Source organism: Eucalyptus grandis, chromosome 6, assembly GCF_016545825.1.
Source record: "Eucalyptus grandis isolate ANBG69807.140 chromosome 6, ASM1654582v1, whole genome shotgun sequence".
Classification (NCBI taxonomy): Eukaryota; Viridiplantae; Streptophyta; class Magnoliopsida; order Myrtales; family Myrtaceae; genus Eucalyptus; species Eucalyptus grandis.
Genome location: NC_052617.1, coordinates 32,984,754 through 33,002,291, shown reverse-complemented (window position 1 = coordinate 33,002,291; position 17,538 = coordinate 32,984,754). Strand labels below are relative to the sequence as shown.

The window sequence follows — 17,538 nt, the reverse complement described above, 5'->3', positions numbered from 1 at the left end:
TAGAAACCATATCTAGGGTTGTTGATGTGGATTTTAATTTAACATTGCGAATGCTTTCGTTGCTTTGAGGTAAATCCTGCAATTTATGCACATGAGTGATAGACACCAACTCAAACGAGTGGTAGCTCGACTCTCCCTTCACCTTAGGCTCAATGAAAGGTATGACGGTGTTATGGAAAGTCTCAACATCTCTTTCACATCGGATAGTCACACTCTTTCCATCAATGGGAAGTTTCATCATTTGATGAAGACTGGAAGGAATGATTGCTGCAGCATGGATCCAAGGCCGTCCTAACAGCAGGCTAAAGTTGCTTGGAATATCCAGTACTTGAAATTTTTTTAGTAATGGTAACAGGGCCAATCGTTAGTGGCAAGTCGAATTCCTCTATCGATTCTTTTCTCATCCTGTCGAAGGCTCGGACGAGAATCTTTGGAGGGTGAACATTTTTCATTCCTATCCCTAATTGACGGAGGGTGGATAAAAGGAAAATGTTCAAGGCTAAACCATTATCGACCAGGACCCTCGAAATCCTAGTCCTAAAATGTTGAGCGGACTCATATAATGCCTTAGTATGTGCTTGGCCCTCAAGAGGGAGGTCTTTCTCAGAGAAGGTTATTTGATCTCTAAGAAGCATAGCACCCACAAACTCCTCCAATTGTACCTCTCTAATGGTCTCGGGCACATGGACTTCATTCAAGATTTTGAGGAGGGCATTTCTATACTTTTCAAAGGTCTTGAAAAGCTCCAATAGGGAAATTTGTGCAGGTATCTTGCGCAATTGGTCTATCACTTTTGCCTTACTTATCTTGAGTGTTTTGAGGAGTTGTTCGGCTTCCTTATTAGTTACGGCCTTCTTTTCCACACGTTCACATGGTGGGTAGATTCAATCCAATTAGGTGACAGCGTCGATTTCATTTGTATTATAGTTCCAATAGACCGCCTTAGCATCATAAGTAGGAGTCACCTTGATATTAGAATATTCACCAACTTCTGGCGGCAATTCAATCATAACGGGTTTATAACCCGCACTTGAGATCTTCATGACTCCAAAATTGTCAATTAGTGAGCTGACTTCGATAACACCCTTATCTTATCAGTTGCACCAGTCCCACGAGGGATTTTCTCCTTAGTCAGATCAATCACAACAGGCTCAATCATAGCCACAAAGTCATCCCCGAATTCATCTCCCCATCCATTAGGGAAGATACCTTTGGGGTTTTGGAAATAACTTGGGGGAGGAATACTTGACCATAAAGTTATACTTCCCACTTGGTTGTCCCAAGGTGTCCACCACTTCGCCTCCCTCACGGGCTTTCCTTATGAACTCACGATGCCAAAGAGAAGTTTTGTATTCATCCTCATCTGCGTCGTCGGAGTGGACCTCTTTATCTTTCGGCAAAGTTAAAGTAAGGTCTTCTTCATCATCCCATCCACTCGGGACAATATCCTTCATGTCAACGAAGAAACTTGGTGGTGGTGTGAACTTCACCTCAAAGTTATATTTGCCACTTGGTTGGCCAATGATACCAACATCTTCACCATTTTCGCGAGCTTTTCGAACAAACTCACAGTCCATGCGACAAGCTTTATATTCATTCTTGCTTCCAGTGTCAGAGTCTTGGTACATAGGGGTTTTGCTTTTCGAGACTTGGTGATCCTCCTTTCGAGTGTCATCCTGACTTGGATCCCCAGCCTTTTTATGACTTTTGAGATTATATCCTCCCCAGACAAATCAACTTCAACTAGAGACATCCGTCTCGGAGCAGGCTCACCATCTTCATATTAGATAATTCCCAGCTCAGCAAGCTTTGCTAAGCAAGCTATCTTCTCATCACGAGTGATGTTACCTTCCAGCTGGTGATTAGCAAAGGTCGTGATCTATTCCAACCTTTGGATATCCATTAGGAGTATATGCTTGTCATCATCCCCAAAAATCATGTTGACATCTTCAGAGTGCTTTGGAATGGGGATTTTGTTGGACATTTGGCATTGAATATTTAAAGGTGAGCAATTTCTTATCCAGCAAATTTTGAATCTTGGAATGAAGCATAAGGTAGTTATCCACATGGTGACCCTTCTCTCTCATGTGAAACTCACATGTCTTATTAAGGTGGAATTCGGGGAACTTTGGCGGATTATCCCTTGGGATCTCCCTCACCACGAGATGACTTTCAATTAGCATCGGAAGTAGCTAAGACATGGGTCTAGGCAATGGAGTAAACTGCCTTTGTGGGGCTTTTCCTTTGCGCTCAAAGTTTTGGGAAGAGCTCCCTATCTCCACGGTAGGTTTATGAGCCCGGGGGTTGTACGTTTTCTGAGAAGAGGAGTTTTGTATATAAGCAATCTCCACAGTTGATTCCTTATATCTCTTTGTGGCATATCGACGGTCCGTGGTCTCGACCAACCTTCCTTCATGCATGATCCCCTCAATGCGTTCACCTAACTCCACCAAAGCGGCAAAGTTGATACAAGTGTGGTTGTACATTTTCTCGAAGAAGTCCCAAGGCATGGCTTGAAGTGGCAATTTCATAACCTCCTTCTCAGACAGGGGTGGCTTTACTTGAGATGCAGTGGCTCTCCACCTTTGAGCATAAGCTCTGAATGTTTCAGTTCTCCTTTTCTCGACCCGAACCAATTCCTCTCAAGTTGGATCGATCTCGGTGTTGAAATTGAAATTATATTGTTGGAGGAATTCGTCAACGAGATCCTCCCAAGTATGGATCTTCTCCAAGTCCAACTCTATAAACCACGTTAACATAGGACCAACTAAGCTATCCTAAAAGGAGTTAATCAAGAGCGGAGGATTGTCTGAGTAATGGGCCATCTTGCCCAGATAGTACTTTAAGTGGGTCTTGGGGCATCCACTGATGTTATACTTCCTCGTAAACTTGAGCTCCTTATAGAATTCAAGGGCCTTAACCTTGGCGAAGTGCGACAACTTATTAAACCCCTGCAGTTGATAGCCTTGTGGCATGCAAAGGCGTTCCTCAATCTTTGCGAGGCATCTTGAACTTTCCTCATCAAGGTACGAAGTTGGGGTTTCCTTACATGGAGCCTCTAAATCAATAACTGTCGGGGCTGCAGTAGGAACCTCTTTAGTAGGCCCTTTTTCGATGGGTTCTGCTACCGACACATCAAAAGGCGCGGTAGGAGGATTCGTGGTAGGAGCAATAGGAGCTACATGAGTTAAGTTTTTGACTTGGTTGGAGAGATAAACTAGCAGCACCATCATATACACCATTTGGTTCTCCATGCTAATAACATGAGCACGGGTATCTTTGTTCTCCATTATTGTTTGGTGGTTAGTACGTACGATAGATCGTTTTTCAACCGTCTTTTAGTACCTTTTGAAAGAAGATAACTTGAATTAGTACAAGTCAAAAGAAATCAAGAAATACAAAACCTAGTCAATTTTATATTTTCTTGAGATGAAATAACGATAAGAAGTGTGTATGATCCCAGTATCATATAACATCCTCTCATCAAAATTTATTCAAAAGAAATTATACAATTGAAAATGAACGACGACAAATATTTAATCAGAATGCGCCTTTTCTAAAAATTAAGTGAAAATGTTCATGAATTTTATTGATTTCATTGAACAATCACAAGGGAAATAGAACCTTGCATTCTTGAAGCTTACAAAGCGGTTCAATTTTACATGTAATATGAAAATGAATATAAGGAAATCTTGATAGAAAGGAGGGAAACACAAAGGAAATCCTTTTACAAGAAAAGAATATAAGATGGAAACCTAACGGCTAGGCGGGATCGTGCGGAGATGCTTGTTATCATGGGCCAAGCATTCCTCATCGATTAAGGCATCGTCTTCTTGCTCCTCAACATGAGCTCACCAAAAACCTTGAGGCTCGGGAATATCAGGCAATTGAACCTCAAGCCTAGGTTCTACTTGACGGTAGACGTAATCGATGGTAGCGTGATGAGTCCTCATCTCTCCCTCCAAGTTTGCTTCATCCACGGCGAGCATGTAATGTGAGGAACAGGAGTACCAAATTCTAATAGCAGCTTGAATTGCAGCCTTGATACGGTCAATTTGGTTTTCCTCGATTATTCATCATGATAATCAATATGATATAACCCTAGCTTGAGGATTGGCGGGATCGTTTGAAGTGCGCGATATTGGCGGAGCACCCTTAAAGGGTAATAAGACGTTAAACCTATCAATCTCACGAGGGGGAGTGGGTCGTCAACTCCACTAACAAGGCACACCTCGGGATTCCCAAGCCACTGAACATGCCATTGGATTAAGCTAGGGTTGAGGAAATGAAACCATATAGAGAAAGATCATGACAGAAAGAATTCATTTCTTTGGCAAAATCTACGAATGGGATTATGATATTTCGTGACATCGACAATCTTCATGTGAGGGAATTCCTTGATATGTGAAAAGAGCCAAATTTGGAGAAGTCCTAATGGGACTTTAAGAGTTCCTCGGCCATTTGCTTTGAAACAATTAAGAGACACGAAAGTTTCGACAAGGATCATGTGTGTAAAACAATTAAAGGCGCACACTTGATTGGCAATGTGAGTGAATAGAGGATCAATTGTTTTAAAGGTATGTGGGAATACCACAAAGCCAAAGAATATGAGTAGGAAGACATGAGAAATTTGATTCCCAAATTTAGGCTTAAGGCTAAGGAAATGTTGTTCAAGGAAAGTATAAGGCATGGAATTCGAGTTTCCTTCAAGAATGGCCTTAATTTTGTTGGTAGGGATATTGAGGAATTGGCTTAGAAGAGATATTGGATCTTGACCAATAGGAGGAGTGACAAAACCTAAAGAAGCTTTACCTTACTTGATGGCTTTTCGGAACTCCTCAATTGTAGGGGTCAATTCATATCGATTAAACACGAAAGTGGAAGTCATGGGTGTGGCATCCTAAAACTCCATGGCAACCTCTAGATGCCTTACAACCTATGGAAGGGTGATGGATGTATCAATGACCTATGTTGTGGTCTTTAGACCAAAAGAAGTGTAATAGATTAATGGCCAAGCAATGAAACTCATTGCTTTATCACAAGAGTCTTGTATAATGAAGATTCTTGAACATTTCAATATGTAGCATTGTAATCCCATTGATACCCATGTCATGCAAAGTGAAGGCCTAAGTATTGAGATGTATCCTAAGACTCCAAAAGAAATTAAAGTGATGGAAATTGTTCTTTACGCTAGTGCGGTCGGAAGTTTAATGTATGCTATGATGTGTACTCGACCCGACATATGTTATACCATGGAATTGGTAAACCGATATCAATCAAATCCCGGTCAAGCACACTAGAAAGCAGTGAAGAGGATCCTAAGATACTTGAAGGACACCATGGACTATCGACTTTGTTACCAAGGGAATAATTTATGCCTATTAGGCTACTCATATGCTGATTGGGGTGGAGACCTAAATGAGCGTAAATTGACTTCTGAATATGCGTTCTTGCTTAATTGATGTGCAATTTATGGAATAGCAAGAAACAGACATGCATAGCCTTATCTACGATAGAGACTGAATTTATTACATAATCTGTCGCAGTGCAAGAAGCAGTATGACTAAAACATTTCTTGGAAAATTTAGCGACTGTCACTAAGGTTCCAAAACCGATAACAGTTTATTGCGATAGCCAAGCAGTCATTGCCTATGTGAAAGATCCCAAGTATCATGGAATGACGAAGCACATTGACATAAAGAATAACTTCATAAAAGATATAATAGTGCGGAAAGAAGTGATCATTTAATACATTACAACCAATAGAATGGTTGTTGATCCATTTACAAAGGCTGTTCTGAGAGACATATTCTTAACCCATAGGATGTCACTAGGATTGCGTAGAATGTAATATGTGTTATTATAAAGGATCATTGGTTAATATATATATGAACATATATACTGTACTTGTTTGTTTATTAGTAATTTAATGTCACACGAGCAATCGCCTCAAATGTTATCGATAGCACGTTAAGATGAAACGTTATGTACAAATAAATACTGAAAAGCAAGTTTAGTACATAAAATAATATGTCACCTTGATTGGAGTCAAAATAAGGTCTGTGATTTGTTTATAATAAGACCGAACATGATAGTTCCACAATCATGTATGCCTGAAAGATGCCGAATGCGAGTACTTAATTGGGCGCTATAGAAAGCGAGTTGATATAGCACTTGAACTAAACATGAGAACGTGAGAAGCACGTGACTATGTTTAGGCTAAGATCCATATAGTATATATATTTAATAAATGACATACGCTCTTATAGAAAGAAAAATCCATTATAGCATGTAATTCATACTACATGTGCATAATACGACCAACAAGGGAAGGTGAGTAAAATTATCCCTATTTATTCATCATGTGAGCTCTTGAGGTAATTTATAATTTACCTCATTTTGTGCCATATGTTACTTCTAACTATGTACTTGAAGTGAAAATCAATGTTGCTACTTTAGCATGTTACCGGCGGTTATGAATAGATATGGCCTTATGGGACGTGTCTAGGAAAGCAGTTGTTCTGAAATGGAGAGAGACATGAGTGTGAATGAAGACTATTATTGTTTTACATCTATCACATATATTTACCGATCGACCAATTATATCACCTTCTGTGATTGCGGATATAATTGTAAATACATGGTGTTTTGAGAATAGTCAAGTATAGGCTTTAACGGATATGTATACTTGAATTGATGTAACAAAATATGTTTGGGGCACTGTGAGACATCAATTGTTTATTTCTTTTCGGGGTTGTAGCCATTATGTCATCCCTAACAGGTGCATAATTTGAGCTCCCAAGTGCGGGTGTACTCACTGGTCGCACGGCTTACTTGCTAGTATAAATTGTTTTATAGAGTTGATGAATGTTGAATACCTTATATTCTTGTAGAGCGCTATCAAGCCCATCATGTCCGAGTGGGAGATGATGTAATTAATGAGTACGTCTATGATGGAGTGCGATTGGAACGCACCGTTTCGTCTTGATATACTACGATGGAAAAACACCATTTGAAAGGGTGTGAGTAAGTCATATAAAAGAATCCTGGTGATAACCGTTGATACGGTTGGCAGAACATACGCTCAGAATTTTCTCTCAATTTCTTGTCCCCTTTCCATCAAAAGAAAGAAGGCGTTCCATTTTTCATTTACAAGAATAATTGGCATTTACGCCATGGAAATCGGATGCTTTCCTTGTGATTGCATTCAAACCAACGTGAAGTATTTTTGTTCGTGATTCATCAGCAATTCAATGTTTGTTCCGGGGTTAATTGTTGTTTGCGCATTGAACAAAAGGTAAGTTGTCTTCCGCCGACTTAAATTCCAACATCGAAGGAAGCCATAGGCTAAATGGGCAACTCCAATCTCAACACTCAATAGAACCAACGCAAGAGAAGAGCCTAAGGAACAAAAAAAAAAGTAATATGTAAACGCGATGTACCAAAACAGCATCAGATTCAATTGCCAATGGTTTAAAAGAGTCAGGTGGAAGTGGCAAGGAGACCACCCGACCGCCACACCTAAAAGAAACATAAACAAAAAGAAGGAAGAAGAAGCGGACAATACCAAACAGACAGAATCTCCATAACAGGAGAAGCCGATGCAATCCATAGAGGGAAATCGGCTTCCTTTATCGGACAACCATGCCCCAATTACACAACAAAACAAGGATTCCCACCAACAACTCCCCATGCTTCCACATATGGCAGAGGATTCGACCAAACAAACAAAAGTAACCCCCCTCCCCTGGTAAACATCAAACACGGAATCCAATACAGGGGGATTAGCCCCCATCGTAAAGACCGAGGATTGACATGGATATTAATGAGCCAAAAGAGCCATCCCAGTAGAATTCGGAACCCCACACAACAGAAAAGAAATTGCAAGACAAAATGAAAGAAATTGGACCCAAAATGGAGTTTCACGAGCCTCAGCATACCTGCGCGCTCTAGCGGGACGAGTGTGGGGAAAATAGAGGAGAAACACACATTCTCTATTTCTGCCTCTGTCTCTCTGGAAGGAGGTCTGTGGTGGTCTCAAAGTGAACCTGACAGACCCAAACAAGACCTAAAGAAGTTCGATTGGGAAGTGACGACGGGCGATGAGCAGCAACCATTAAGCCTCCCAATCAGACCGTGGTGTGCGCCGGTGCGAAGAGGGAGTACCCAAACGAGGCGAGAAAGCCCAAATGCGATAGTCACGTGAGCTAAGACGACAGCAAGAGAGAGGGAGGTGAGGAGAGCGAGTACAATGTTGGTCAGGAAGAGCTTGAGAAGGATCGAAAACGAGATCGATGGATTTGACGACGATGCGGGCAATCCATGGTGCTGATCACGGAAGTTTCGTCGTTGGTGACTCAGCGCACCAGCTACTTTCAGAGCACAGAGCAAAAGTGAGAAAACGAGAGGTGAGAAATGGGGTTTGGTTCTTGAGAGAGGTTATTTAGGTTTATCGGTTTGGTTCGGTCAACGGAATCGATAAAACTGAACTAGTTAAAAAAGTTTCGATTTTTAATGAGAACCGAACCAAATAAGAACCGAACTGAAAAAACCAAACTTTTCGGTCAAATTCGATTTTCGGTTCGATTTTTGACACTCCTACCTTAATTTATCTTTCTTGATTATGTACATCTCGATGACTTGGGACCATAAATCATAATTGGTCCCATCCAACTTTATTGAAATCTGTGGAGAAGATGACTCATCTAGCGATGTATGATTCTGGGTTTGATTCTACCTCAAAATCTCTTTCATCCGATTCATCAAATCCTCCAAAATAGCAATTGCATTATTGGAGGTCTATCCTTGTCCCTAATGAGGCACCATATCACCTTGGTCTAACATAGCTTCGGATCACTCTCCTGGACAGTTCTCCAATGGAATCGAGCTGCTACCGTCGGAGTTGGTGCAAGGATCAGAGCAATGTCAAACTGACTTCCCTCATATCAATGTTGGTTAGATCGTGGCATAGGAAACCTCATGATAGCGGCACAACTGGAAGTAAGTCTGGTGAGTCTAATTAGTAATGGGGTAGCGATGCGGTAATTAGAACAACACGGCGACACAGTAATCAAAACAACATGGTGGCAGCAACAGCAATGAAGCCCTAACTATTAGGTCAAGTCTGGTCAGTCCAATCAATCTGATCAAATTTGGTTTGGGTCAATTTTAGAGTCCCTAATTCAACTCTGCTATGATACCATGTTAAAAAACTAAGAACAAGAAGGAAGAAGAAAGGAAAAGAAAAACGAGAATGATGAAAATATATTTTTAGGGCAAACTTTTCGTCTTCTTTTCATCCTTGTACATGTATAAAATTTATAACACAAAAGATAAGAACAACGGAAAGAATAAACAAGATTACAATACAATTACAATTTCCTACTTTATCTCTAAGTATCTTTGATTTTCTCACTTTATCTCCAAGTATCTTTGATTAAATCAATTAAGATCAAGGTCAATGGTAAAATTGTATTTATTTTCAACATTCCCCTTCCCTAACCCTTAGTGCCAACGAGGGCATCATGGCCCTCACTTGCATTGCAACACCCTCACCCACTGCTAGTGAGGGTCAGCTAGTGACCCTTGTCAGTGCTAAGAGTAGAGGAAGGGGAAGGGGGAAAAATAAAGAAAATAAAAGAAGAATGAAAAAATTGTAAAAAAAATTAAAAAAATATTAAGATAATATTTTAAAAGTGCCACGTCGTACTAATAGTGCTACGTCGGTGTTGGCCAGCCAAAATTGGTTAGACAGACTGAACTAGTACAAATACAAAAGGTTTATAACTGAATTAACAAAAAAAAAGTTTAAGACTGAATTGTCGCATTTGTCATAGGTTTATGACTTTTTTGATAATTCTTCCACCGTATAAATCTTGGCACATATATATATATATATATATATATATATATATATATATATTTTAACATAAATCTCGGCACATATTGACAAGTGGCAAATAATTACAAATTATTTTACCCAAGTTGTCGATGAGCATGCTAATTGAGGAGCAAGATGGTCCATTCAAAGGATTGCACCAAGGTTCATGCACGTGAAAACCCACTAAGGGAGATCGTGGATAAAAGTTGATCAACGTGGAGAGATCGACAATTGTTTTGAAGAAAAGACTTGCCAACATGGGATTGAATTTTTGGAGGCGTGGAAGCATAGTTACAAATATTAAGGAACTTCTCCCAAACGATTATGATAGAAGACCCATAAATATCATGTTTCCATCAACTAGAAAAAAGACCCTAGGCAATCAAAATGTAATCTTTTATTATCTTTACTTTTCCGCACTTTATTTTAATCTAGTTATAGCTTCCCAATTTACGTTGTCGATTAAATTTTGATGCATATCTCTATCCTGGGTGTCATGTTATAGATTAAATTCTAGTGTTACATATTTGCACGTTATCAAGTTTTGTCGTCAATTAAATTCCAATGTAGTTCATGTATGTGTGTTGCTCTGAAAGTAGTCGTATTTCAAGCTTTGTCTTTGATTGTTGGCACAGTTTGTATGAATAGTTTGGTTTGGAGCTTGAAATAAATGTTTGTAGTTATTTATTGTCTGCCTGGATATTTTTTATTCAAAGTTGCCACGAAACCTATCTCCTATCATCAAAAGCCAAAGAAAAACTTTCGGAAAAGATATTTTGTTGTAAGCGGAACAAAGCCAAATCTATGACAAATTATATAGCATGAAAGGCAAAATTTAATTAGAAAATAGTTTTTTCTTTTCTTTTCTGGTGTGTGGGATAATGTGAGGCAATCTTCAAATATAAAAGTTAAATTTTTAACATAAAATCTCATGTAATATAATGTGAAAAGTTGTTTACTTGAGTGTCTATTCATGTGAGTTTTCTTACATGGAATTTTGACTTCAATGTGGCATTTTTCAAAGAAATTCGAGTCGAACGTGGACAATCTTAAGAACTACTCTCGCATATTTTATCATGAATTGTTTTGATTGTTTAGAGTTGCACTTGTATATTATCTCTTTCCTTCTATTTCCTGATTCGCAGATTCATGATAAAACATTTTGTTGTATATATGCATTTGCTATCATATGATTGACCATTAATTATGGGGATAACCATATGACTAACAAACATTGTAGATAAATCCGATTAGATACTTGTATAGATATTATTGTCTTCTCACATATTCAAGCATGACGGCAAATGCAACATTCCTTACTCTATTTATTTTTAGTAGATCGATTTAATATCTTTCTCGCTCTCGAAAAAGAGGATGAGGATTGGAGTAGAGTAATAATGCACATTTGTGATCCGAATATCTCCCAACTTTCTAACTGTATTTATTTTTCAACTTCAATGAATACAAGCAAGAAAACACATATATATATATAGAGGCAAACAATTATTCGGCCTAGCACAATATTGGTGTTCTCTCAATTAGCCATTGATGACCCGTCGTTTCCATCTTATCTCCCCAGCACTTCTAGTCAGATTCAAAGCATTTCTTTCCCCGTGCAAACAAAAGCCATCACAAACTATTGTTAAAGTTTCGAAAAGTTGCTTTTGAGCACGGAAGATTTCTTTGGACCAAAAAACAACACGAAAGATTTCAGCCCTTTTGTTTTGCGCCCGAGATGTGTTGGCCCATCTATGGTTAAAGTCAAGCGGTCATCTTAGTTTTCGGCCCAATGGGATCTTCATTGGCCCTTTTCTCGTCACCTGTTGTCTTGACACTATTGTTAAAAAACAAAAACAAAAAACAAAAACTTTGGATAAAATTACGAAAATGCCCTCATTTGTTGTGTCATTTCCTCAAAATACCCAAAATGAAGATACTTTTATTAGCCAATCGTTTGGAGAGGGTGTGCATTGCCAAAATGGATGTGGAATTTGTGCCGATCCAACTACGCAAAAGATTGGCGTAAAAAAAAAAAAAAAAAAAAAAAAAACTACGCAAAAGATTGTTCATGGAACCACTATCAAGCTAGGTGCGTGCATGTTACTTGAGCCCAACAAGACAAAAGATGGATGAAATTTGTATAAAATTATCAATACATTCTAATTATCTATATTATTATATAAGTTCAAGAGAACCTCCTAAATCACTAGGTTTGTCTATTCTTCCCACATAGGAAAGAAGAGATGAGAGTTCGAATCTTCACTTTCTCGAGGAGTTGAGGATGATTTAACTCTAAACGTGAGTACAAAGTAAAAAGTCTAAAAGTAATTGTTAAAGATGAGTAAAGTATAACCGAAAAATTAGAATATCATATTTTAAAGGGATTATAAACTTATTTTTCTCTTCCAAATATTCTTAATTAGTATTTTATAAATTTTTAATTAATGGAGAAATGCGTAAAATGATAATTCTATTTCATCTCTTGCAAGGTTAATTTTGAGATTTCAGTTTAATCTATCTTATCAACAACCTCATTAAAAAATAATTTCGGGACACTTTTCTTTTTCTCCCCCTTATATGTATGTGTGTAATGTCTCGACATTGAATTAGTAATCTCCTTTCATTAATTAATATAGTGCAAGACTTTAAGATGTATCAAATCAAAATTGTGTAGTGGAAGCTTTTTGTCATTCATAATGACTATGTCAACTATATATAATTAAAAAAATCTAAATATTGAATAATTGATTGAAAAATATTAATTCCGGAACTCATATAAGAAAGGTCGTGAACAAAGAGATCCTGAATTTTATGCGATTAGAATTTATTCTGTTAGCATTAGTGTAAAAGGATATTTATTTGCCAAAAAATTATTTCATATTTAGCTTTATAATCTTGTACAAATCTTCTTCTTCTTCTTCTTCTTCGGATGTTTCGTGTGCAACTTTACAAAATTCAGAAGAAGAAGAAGACCAAAATCCTCCGACCTTGTTTTCCGCTGCACAAGAAACCAACCATGTCATCGTCGACGGCCTCGGCTGCCGCCGGCACTTCGCAAGAGGAAAGCTTCCCTCCGCCCCCCGTCCCGGTGCCCGCCGCCGACCCTGCCTCTACTTCCTCCTCCCTCGGCGGCGGCGGCGGCGGCGGCATGACTCAGGCTTATTGTTTCTCCTCCGGAAACCCTAGGATTGAAGAGACTCGCGGCGTTATGCACCTCTTCCCGGACGACGCCGTCTCGTCCTCATCCTCCGATCTCCCGGTAACCTGGCATTGCCCATGAGCTTGGATCGTTTGATATCCTAAGAATTGTCGCGTGGAATGATTCTAGACGTGTCTTCGTTAGCTTAGTTCGATGATTCTGTTGGAGAAATTGTGCTGATATAGGAAGGGGTTTGAGTTAGAGGTGGTGGTTTGGTATTGTTAGTTATTTAGCGCGATGCCGGGTTTGTGGCTGTTACTTTTGTTCAGTGCACTCTTTGCTCTGTTTTGGTCTGCGAGTCAATGGAACAAGGAATGAGTAGTGTCAGACTTGATGGTTGGTATAACATTTTTGTGCCTTTTGTTCAGGTTGGAAGAAAGCCTCTTATCTGCGTGTTCGGAGTGCCTGATCACATGACGTATGCCGACTTTTGCCGGTTCTGTGCTTCATTTATTCATCATATACTGGAGATGCGAATTGTCAGGTTCAATCTTGGACTACTTTGCTCCATTTTCAATTTATTGACTTTGCTTGTGCTTGTTCATCGAATACATTGCTCTGATGTCTTGTTGGTGTTTAGAACTGACGGGATGGAAGACCGATATAGTATCTTGATACGAATGGATGGTCAAGATAGTACAGATAACTTTTACCGGTATTTTAATGGGAGGCGTTTTAATTCTCTGGAAGTACGTTGTTCTCTTTAAGTACCCCTTTTCTCTCTATTTATGTTGAATTATTCCATTTAACATTTCCTTAAGACTTTTATGCAAAATGCTTTATGTAGGTAGAGGTTTGCCACATTCTTTACACCGTTGATGTACAGTACACTGGTTATAAAGGTTCAGTTGAGCAGCCACAGACTTCTCCAGTGGCCACAAGTGAGCAGCCATCATGTCCAGTCTGTCTAGGTATGTTTGTCGTTTCTCTCGAGTGATGGCTTTTGCTTGGACAAACTTTCCATGCATACGAGTGATTGGCTTTAGGTTCTAGGCTTTAGAGTAAGAGTAATAGTTCTTCAAATTTGATTTGGGGTGCTTGTGCTCAGAAGTATTCTCCATACAGCAGACCCTAGACTGCGTCACATGGCTTGCTGAGTAGCTACACTTTTCTTTTGAGTCTCTTCACCGAGCGTGACTTAGGTAGCTTAGCTTAGCTTTGCCTATCTTTTTAAATTCCTTCTCCCTTTTTTACTGTCTCAGGGACCCTGTCTTGTGAAGTCCTGACTCCAATCTTTTGGAGATGCTTCACTTAGCAAACCATGCTGAGCTAACATGTTGCGCGGCTTAAGAATTTTGTGCTTGTGCTATTATATTTACCTGCTTTTAATCTCGTCTTTGGCGGTGCTCAAATTGGACTATATCTTTTCTTGTCAGGTCACTAGGGAATGTTTCTCATTCAAATCAAGTTGTTTTGTCATCTTTAAACATGACATGCTATTACATGGGTAATTTTGCAGAGAGGTTAGACCAAGACACAAGTGGCATTCTGACAACCATCTGTAACCATTCTTTCCATATTTCTTGTATTTCGAAATGGAGTGATTCTTCTTGTCCGGTAAGTTATTTAGTTATTTTTCTCCTAAACTATTAGCTTGGTGATCTTGTTTAGAGTTATTTGGAAGGTTATTATAAATGATCGAAGGTACTAGTGTTGAATCATATTTGGGGTCTTCTTGAGACAAATATTAATGGATTTCATTTGTTTTAGGTCTGTCGCTATTGCCAGCAACAACCAGAGAAGTCAATATGTTTTGTTTGTCAAACATCAGAAAATCTTTGGATGTGTGTTATATGTGGTTTTGTTGGATGTGGAAGGTAACAAACCATTCAGTTAATATTGTATTTCTCCTTTTTACATTTTTTTAATTTCACATTCTTCCTCCATAAAGCATGAACACCTAACACAACCATTGATCAGGTATAAAGGAGGACATGCCAGAGTGCACTGGAAAGAAACGCACCACTGTTATTCTCTTGAGTTGGAAACTCAACGTGTTTGGGATTATGCCGGTGACAACTATGTGCATCGGCTCATCCAATCCAAAACTGATGGAAAATTAGTTGCGTTGAATTCCCACTGTATGCACTCTACAGATGGTTGTGGAAGCTGTAATTGTGCCAATTCTGGACTCAATGAAGCTCTTCTTACTAGCAAAGTGGAATTTGTAATGATTTCTAAAGTCTACTTTAATTCTTTCTTTCAATGTTTCACTTGTTTCTCAGGCAAATGAATGCATTTTGTTTCAACTTTGTACACAGATTGTTAAGGAGTATGAGGATTTGCTTGACACTCAACTTGAGAATCAGAAACTAGTGAGTGTCTGATTTAGAACTTTTATTCTGACAGATTCATTGACTGGGTTCTGAGTATGTTGATTCAATTATTTTGAAAAAATATGCGAGAGTAGTTCTTAAGTTATCCTTCTTTTATGGTTGTAGTATTATGAGACTTTGCTTCAAGAATTTGAAGAAGAAACTGAAAGGGAAATTTCTGAAGCTGTTGAGATGGCTTTAGGCACTAATAGTAAAGTGCAGAAAAAACAGGCCAAGCTGGACGAATGTGTCAGAGAGAAGAAGTTTCTTGATGAAGTAAGTTTAGATTTAAAGAGTTGTTGATAGATATCCTGTCATGTATCTATATATATATTTTACTGAAATTGGATTTGATTTTTCATGTAGCTCAATGAGAATCTTATGGCAAATCAGGGGATATGGAAAGCAAAGCTTTTAGAGGCTGAGGAGAGGTATGTTGTATGTGTAGTTTAGCATTAAACACAATAGCAAGCATGTTAGTTAGATGGAAGCTAAGCATTAACTCGGGTATCGAGGGTCAATTTTGTAATACCTAGACAGGGCTGTCTAGATCTTTTTCATGACAATGGTATTATTGCCTTTTCATTTACTGTGACTTTTTCATGGTTTGTTTATGGTAACTTGATGCCCTGTTAAATAATCGGTAGAATGCCTTGGCTATGGGTAATAGACACAGGCTCTAAATTTTGATTAACTGAAGGAAAATTTCAGCATTGAAAGAAATTGTTTCATCTTCTACCTGAAGAATTTTCTCCTTTTGCTTGAAGATACTTTCCTCTAGCTTTTATGCATGCATTGCAATTGCAATTGCAGATTCTTAGACTAAGTTCTCAGATGGTATTAAGGATTTTGTTCTGAAAATAAGTCACTTTTCCGTTTGATATAGAAGTGAGAAAGTTTAGCTGCATGCATATTTCTTTTGAGAATCATGGAAATTCCCTCAGACTCTTGTTCCTCATTGATTGGCATAAAATGGCAATACTTAAGTATATATGTATTCTAGTTTGTGATGGCCATTGTTTGCACAGGGAAAGAAGTGCCTTGAGAGCAAAAGATGATAAGATACAGCAATTGGAAGAAGAGGTAGGATCTCAATGCTTTTGTTATTTAATGATTGGCTATTCAAACTTTGACTTATTCAACTGACGATTTTGCTGGCAGCTCAAGGACTTGATGGCGTGCCTTGAAGAAGGTAACTCTAACTAATCAGCTAGTTCATACTGGATGGGGTTTGAAGACCGTTCTAAACTCAGGAAAGCCAGAGGCTTTTCTTCAAGAAATGGTTCTTAGGTGGATTAGGGAGAGCGGTAATCACAAGTTTGGCCAAAAGAAAGGTAAAGGGGTGATAGTCGTGGGCAAGCGACTGTTTGCTTTTCTGTATATAATCAGATGTTTTTCCAGTGGCCCAACGGATTAGCAAACCCCGGATAGTCTGTACAGATGAGGAAGATTGAATAGATTGTAAACTCTACCCGTTTGCAGGGAATCTTCATATTTGAAAGCATTCACTGCATTGTGAAATATGGCACTGTCCCGCATCTAGGGATTCCCATGATTTGTTTACCGAAGTATAATCACTTCGTTTACTGATCGGATTTATAACAAAAAAAAATATGAAGCATTTTCCTTTTGGATTCTGATTGTTTGACAGAAAATAGTTTATCGGGAAATGTTTTACACTTTTTTTCCAGTGTCGTGGGAAGTAAGCCAATTAAAGGAAAATGACTTCAGTCAACCAGAAAATTGAATTTAATAACCAAAAAAAAAAAAAAAAATCTAATTTACGGAGTTAGTCTTTTCCAACTTTGCAGTCTCATAAATGGTGCTTAATTTCATACTAAATGAATGAACCACGAGCTGCATTCGGATCGTAGATAATATCTGCATTCTTCTTGTCCGGTGGACAGTACAGTGAATCGCTTGTGACCTCGAACTCTTTGCTTTGGTGTCTGATGTGGTCATTCGTCCAACTTGACTTCCAAGACCGGGAGAGATTTGGGTCTTCTTGCTTAGGCTCCTTGTAGAGGGCAATGCTTGCCTTGAGGATGAGAGCCGCCATGTCCGACGCCATGAGCCATTGCTGGAGCTTGGGCTCGGGGAGGACGGAGTAGATCTAGTTGGGCGAGAGCTCGTCGTTGGTGCGG

At 38.8% G+C, this 17,538-nt stretch overlaps 1 protein-coding gene across 1 annotated transcript; it reads left to right on the top strand.

The window, feature by feature from the left end:
- The first annotated feature begins 12,795 nt into the window (after positions 1-12,795).
- Positions 12,796-17,006, top strand: LOC104449265 (BRAP2 RING ZnF UBP domain-containing protein 2). The gene is made up of 12 exons (XM_010063378.3): positions 12,796-13,139; positions 13,448-13,563; positions 13,660-13,768; positions 13,867-13,990; positions 14,539-14,636; positions 14,790-14,896; positions 15,000-15,246; positions 15,341-15,394; positions 15,521-15,670; positions 15,761-15,825; positions 16,423-16,477; positions 16,556-17,006. Exons 1-12 carry the CDS (start codon positions 12,810-12,812, stop codon positions 16,598-16,600), a joined length of 1,500 nt encoding a protein of 499 aa, XP_010061680.3. The 5' UTR covers positions 12,796-12,809; the 3' UTR covers positions 16,601-17,006.
- The last annotated feature ends 532 nt before the right edge of the window (positions 17,007-17,538 follow it).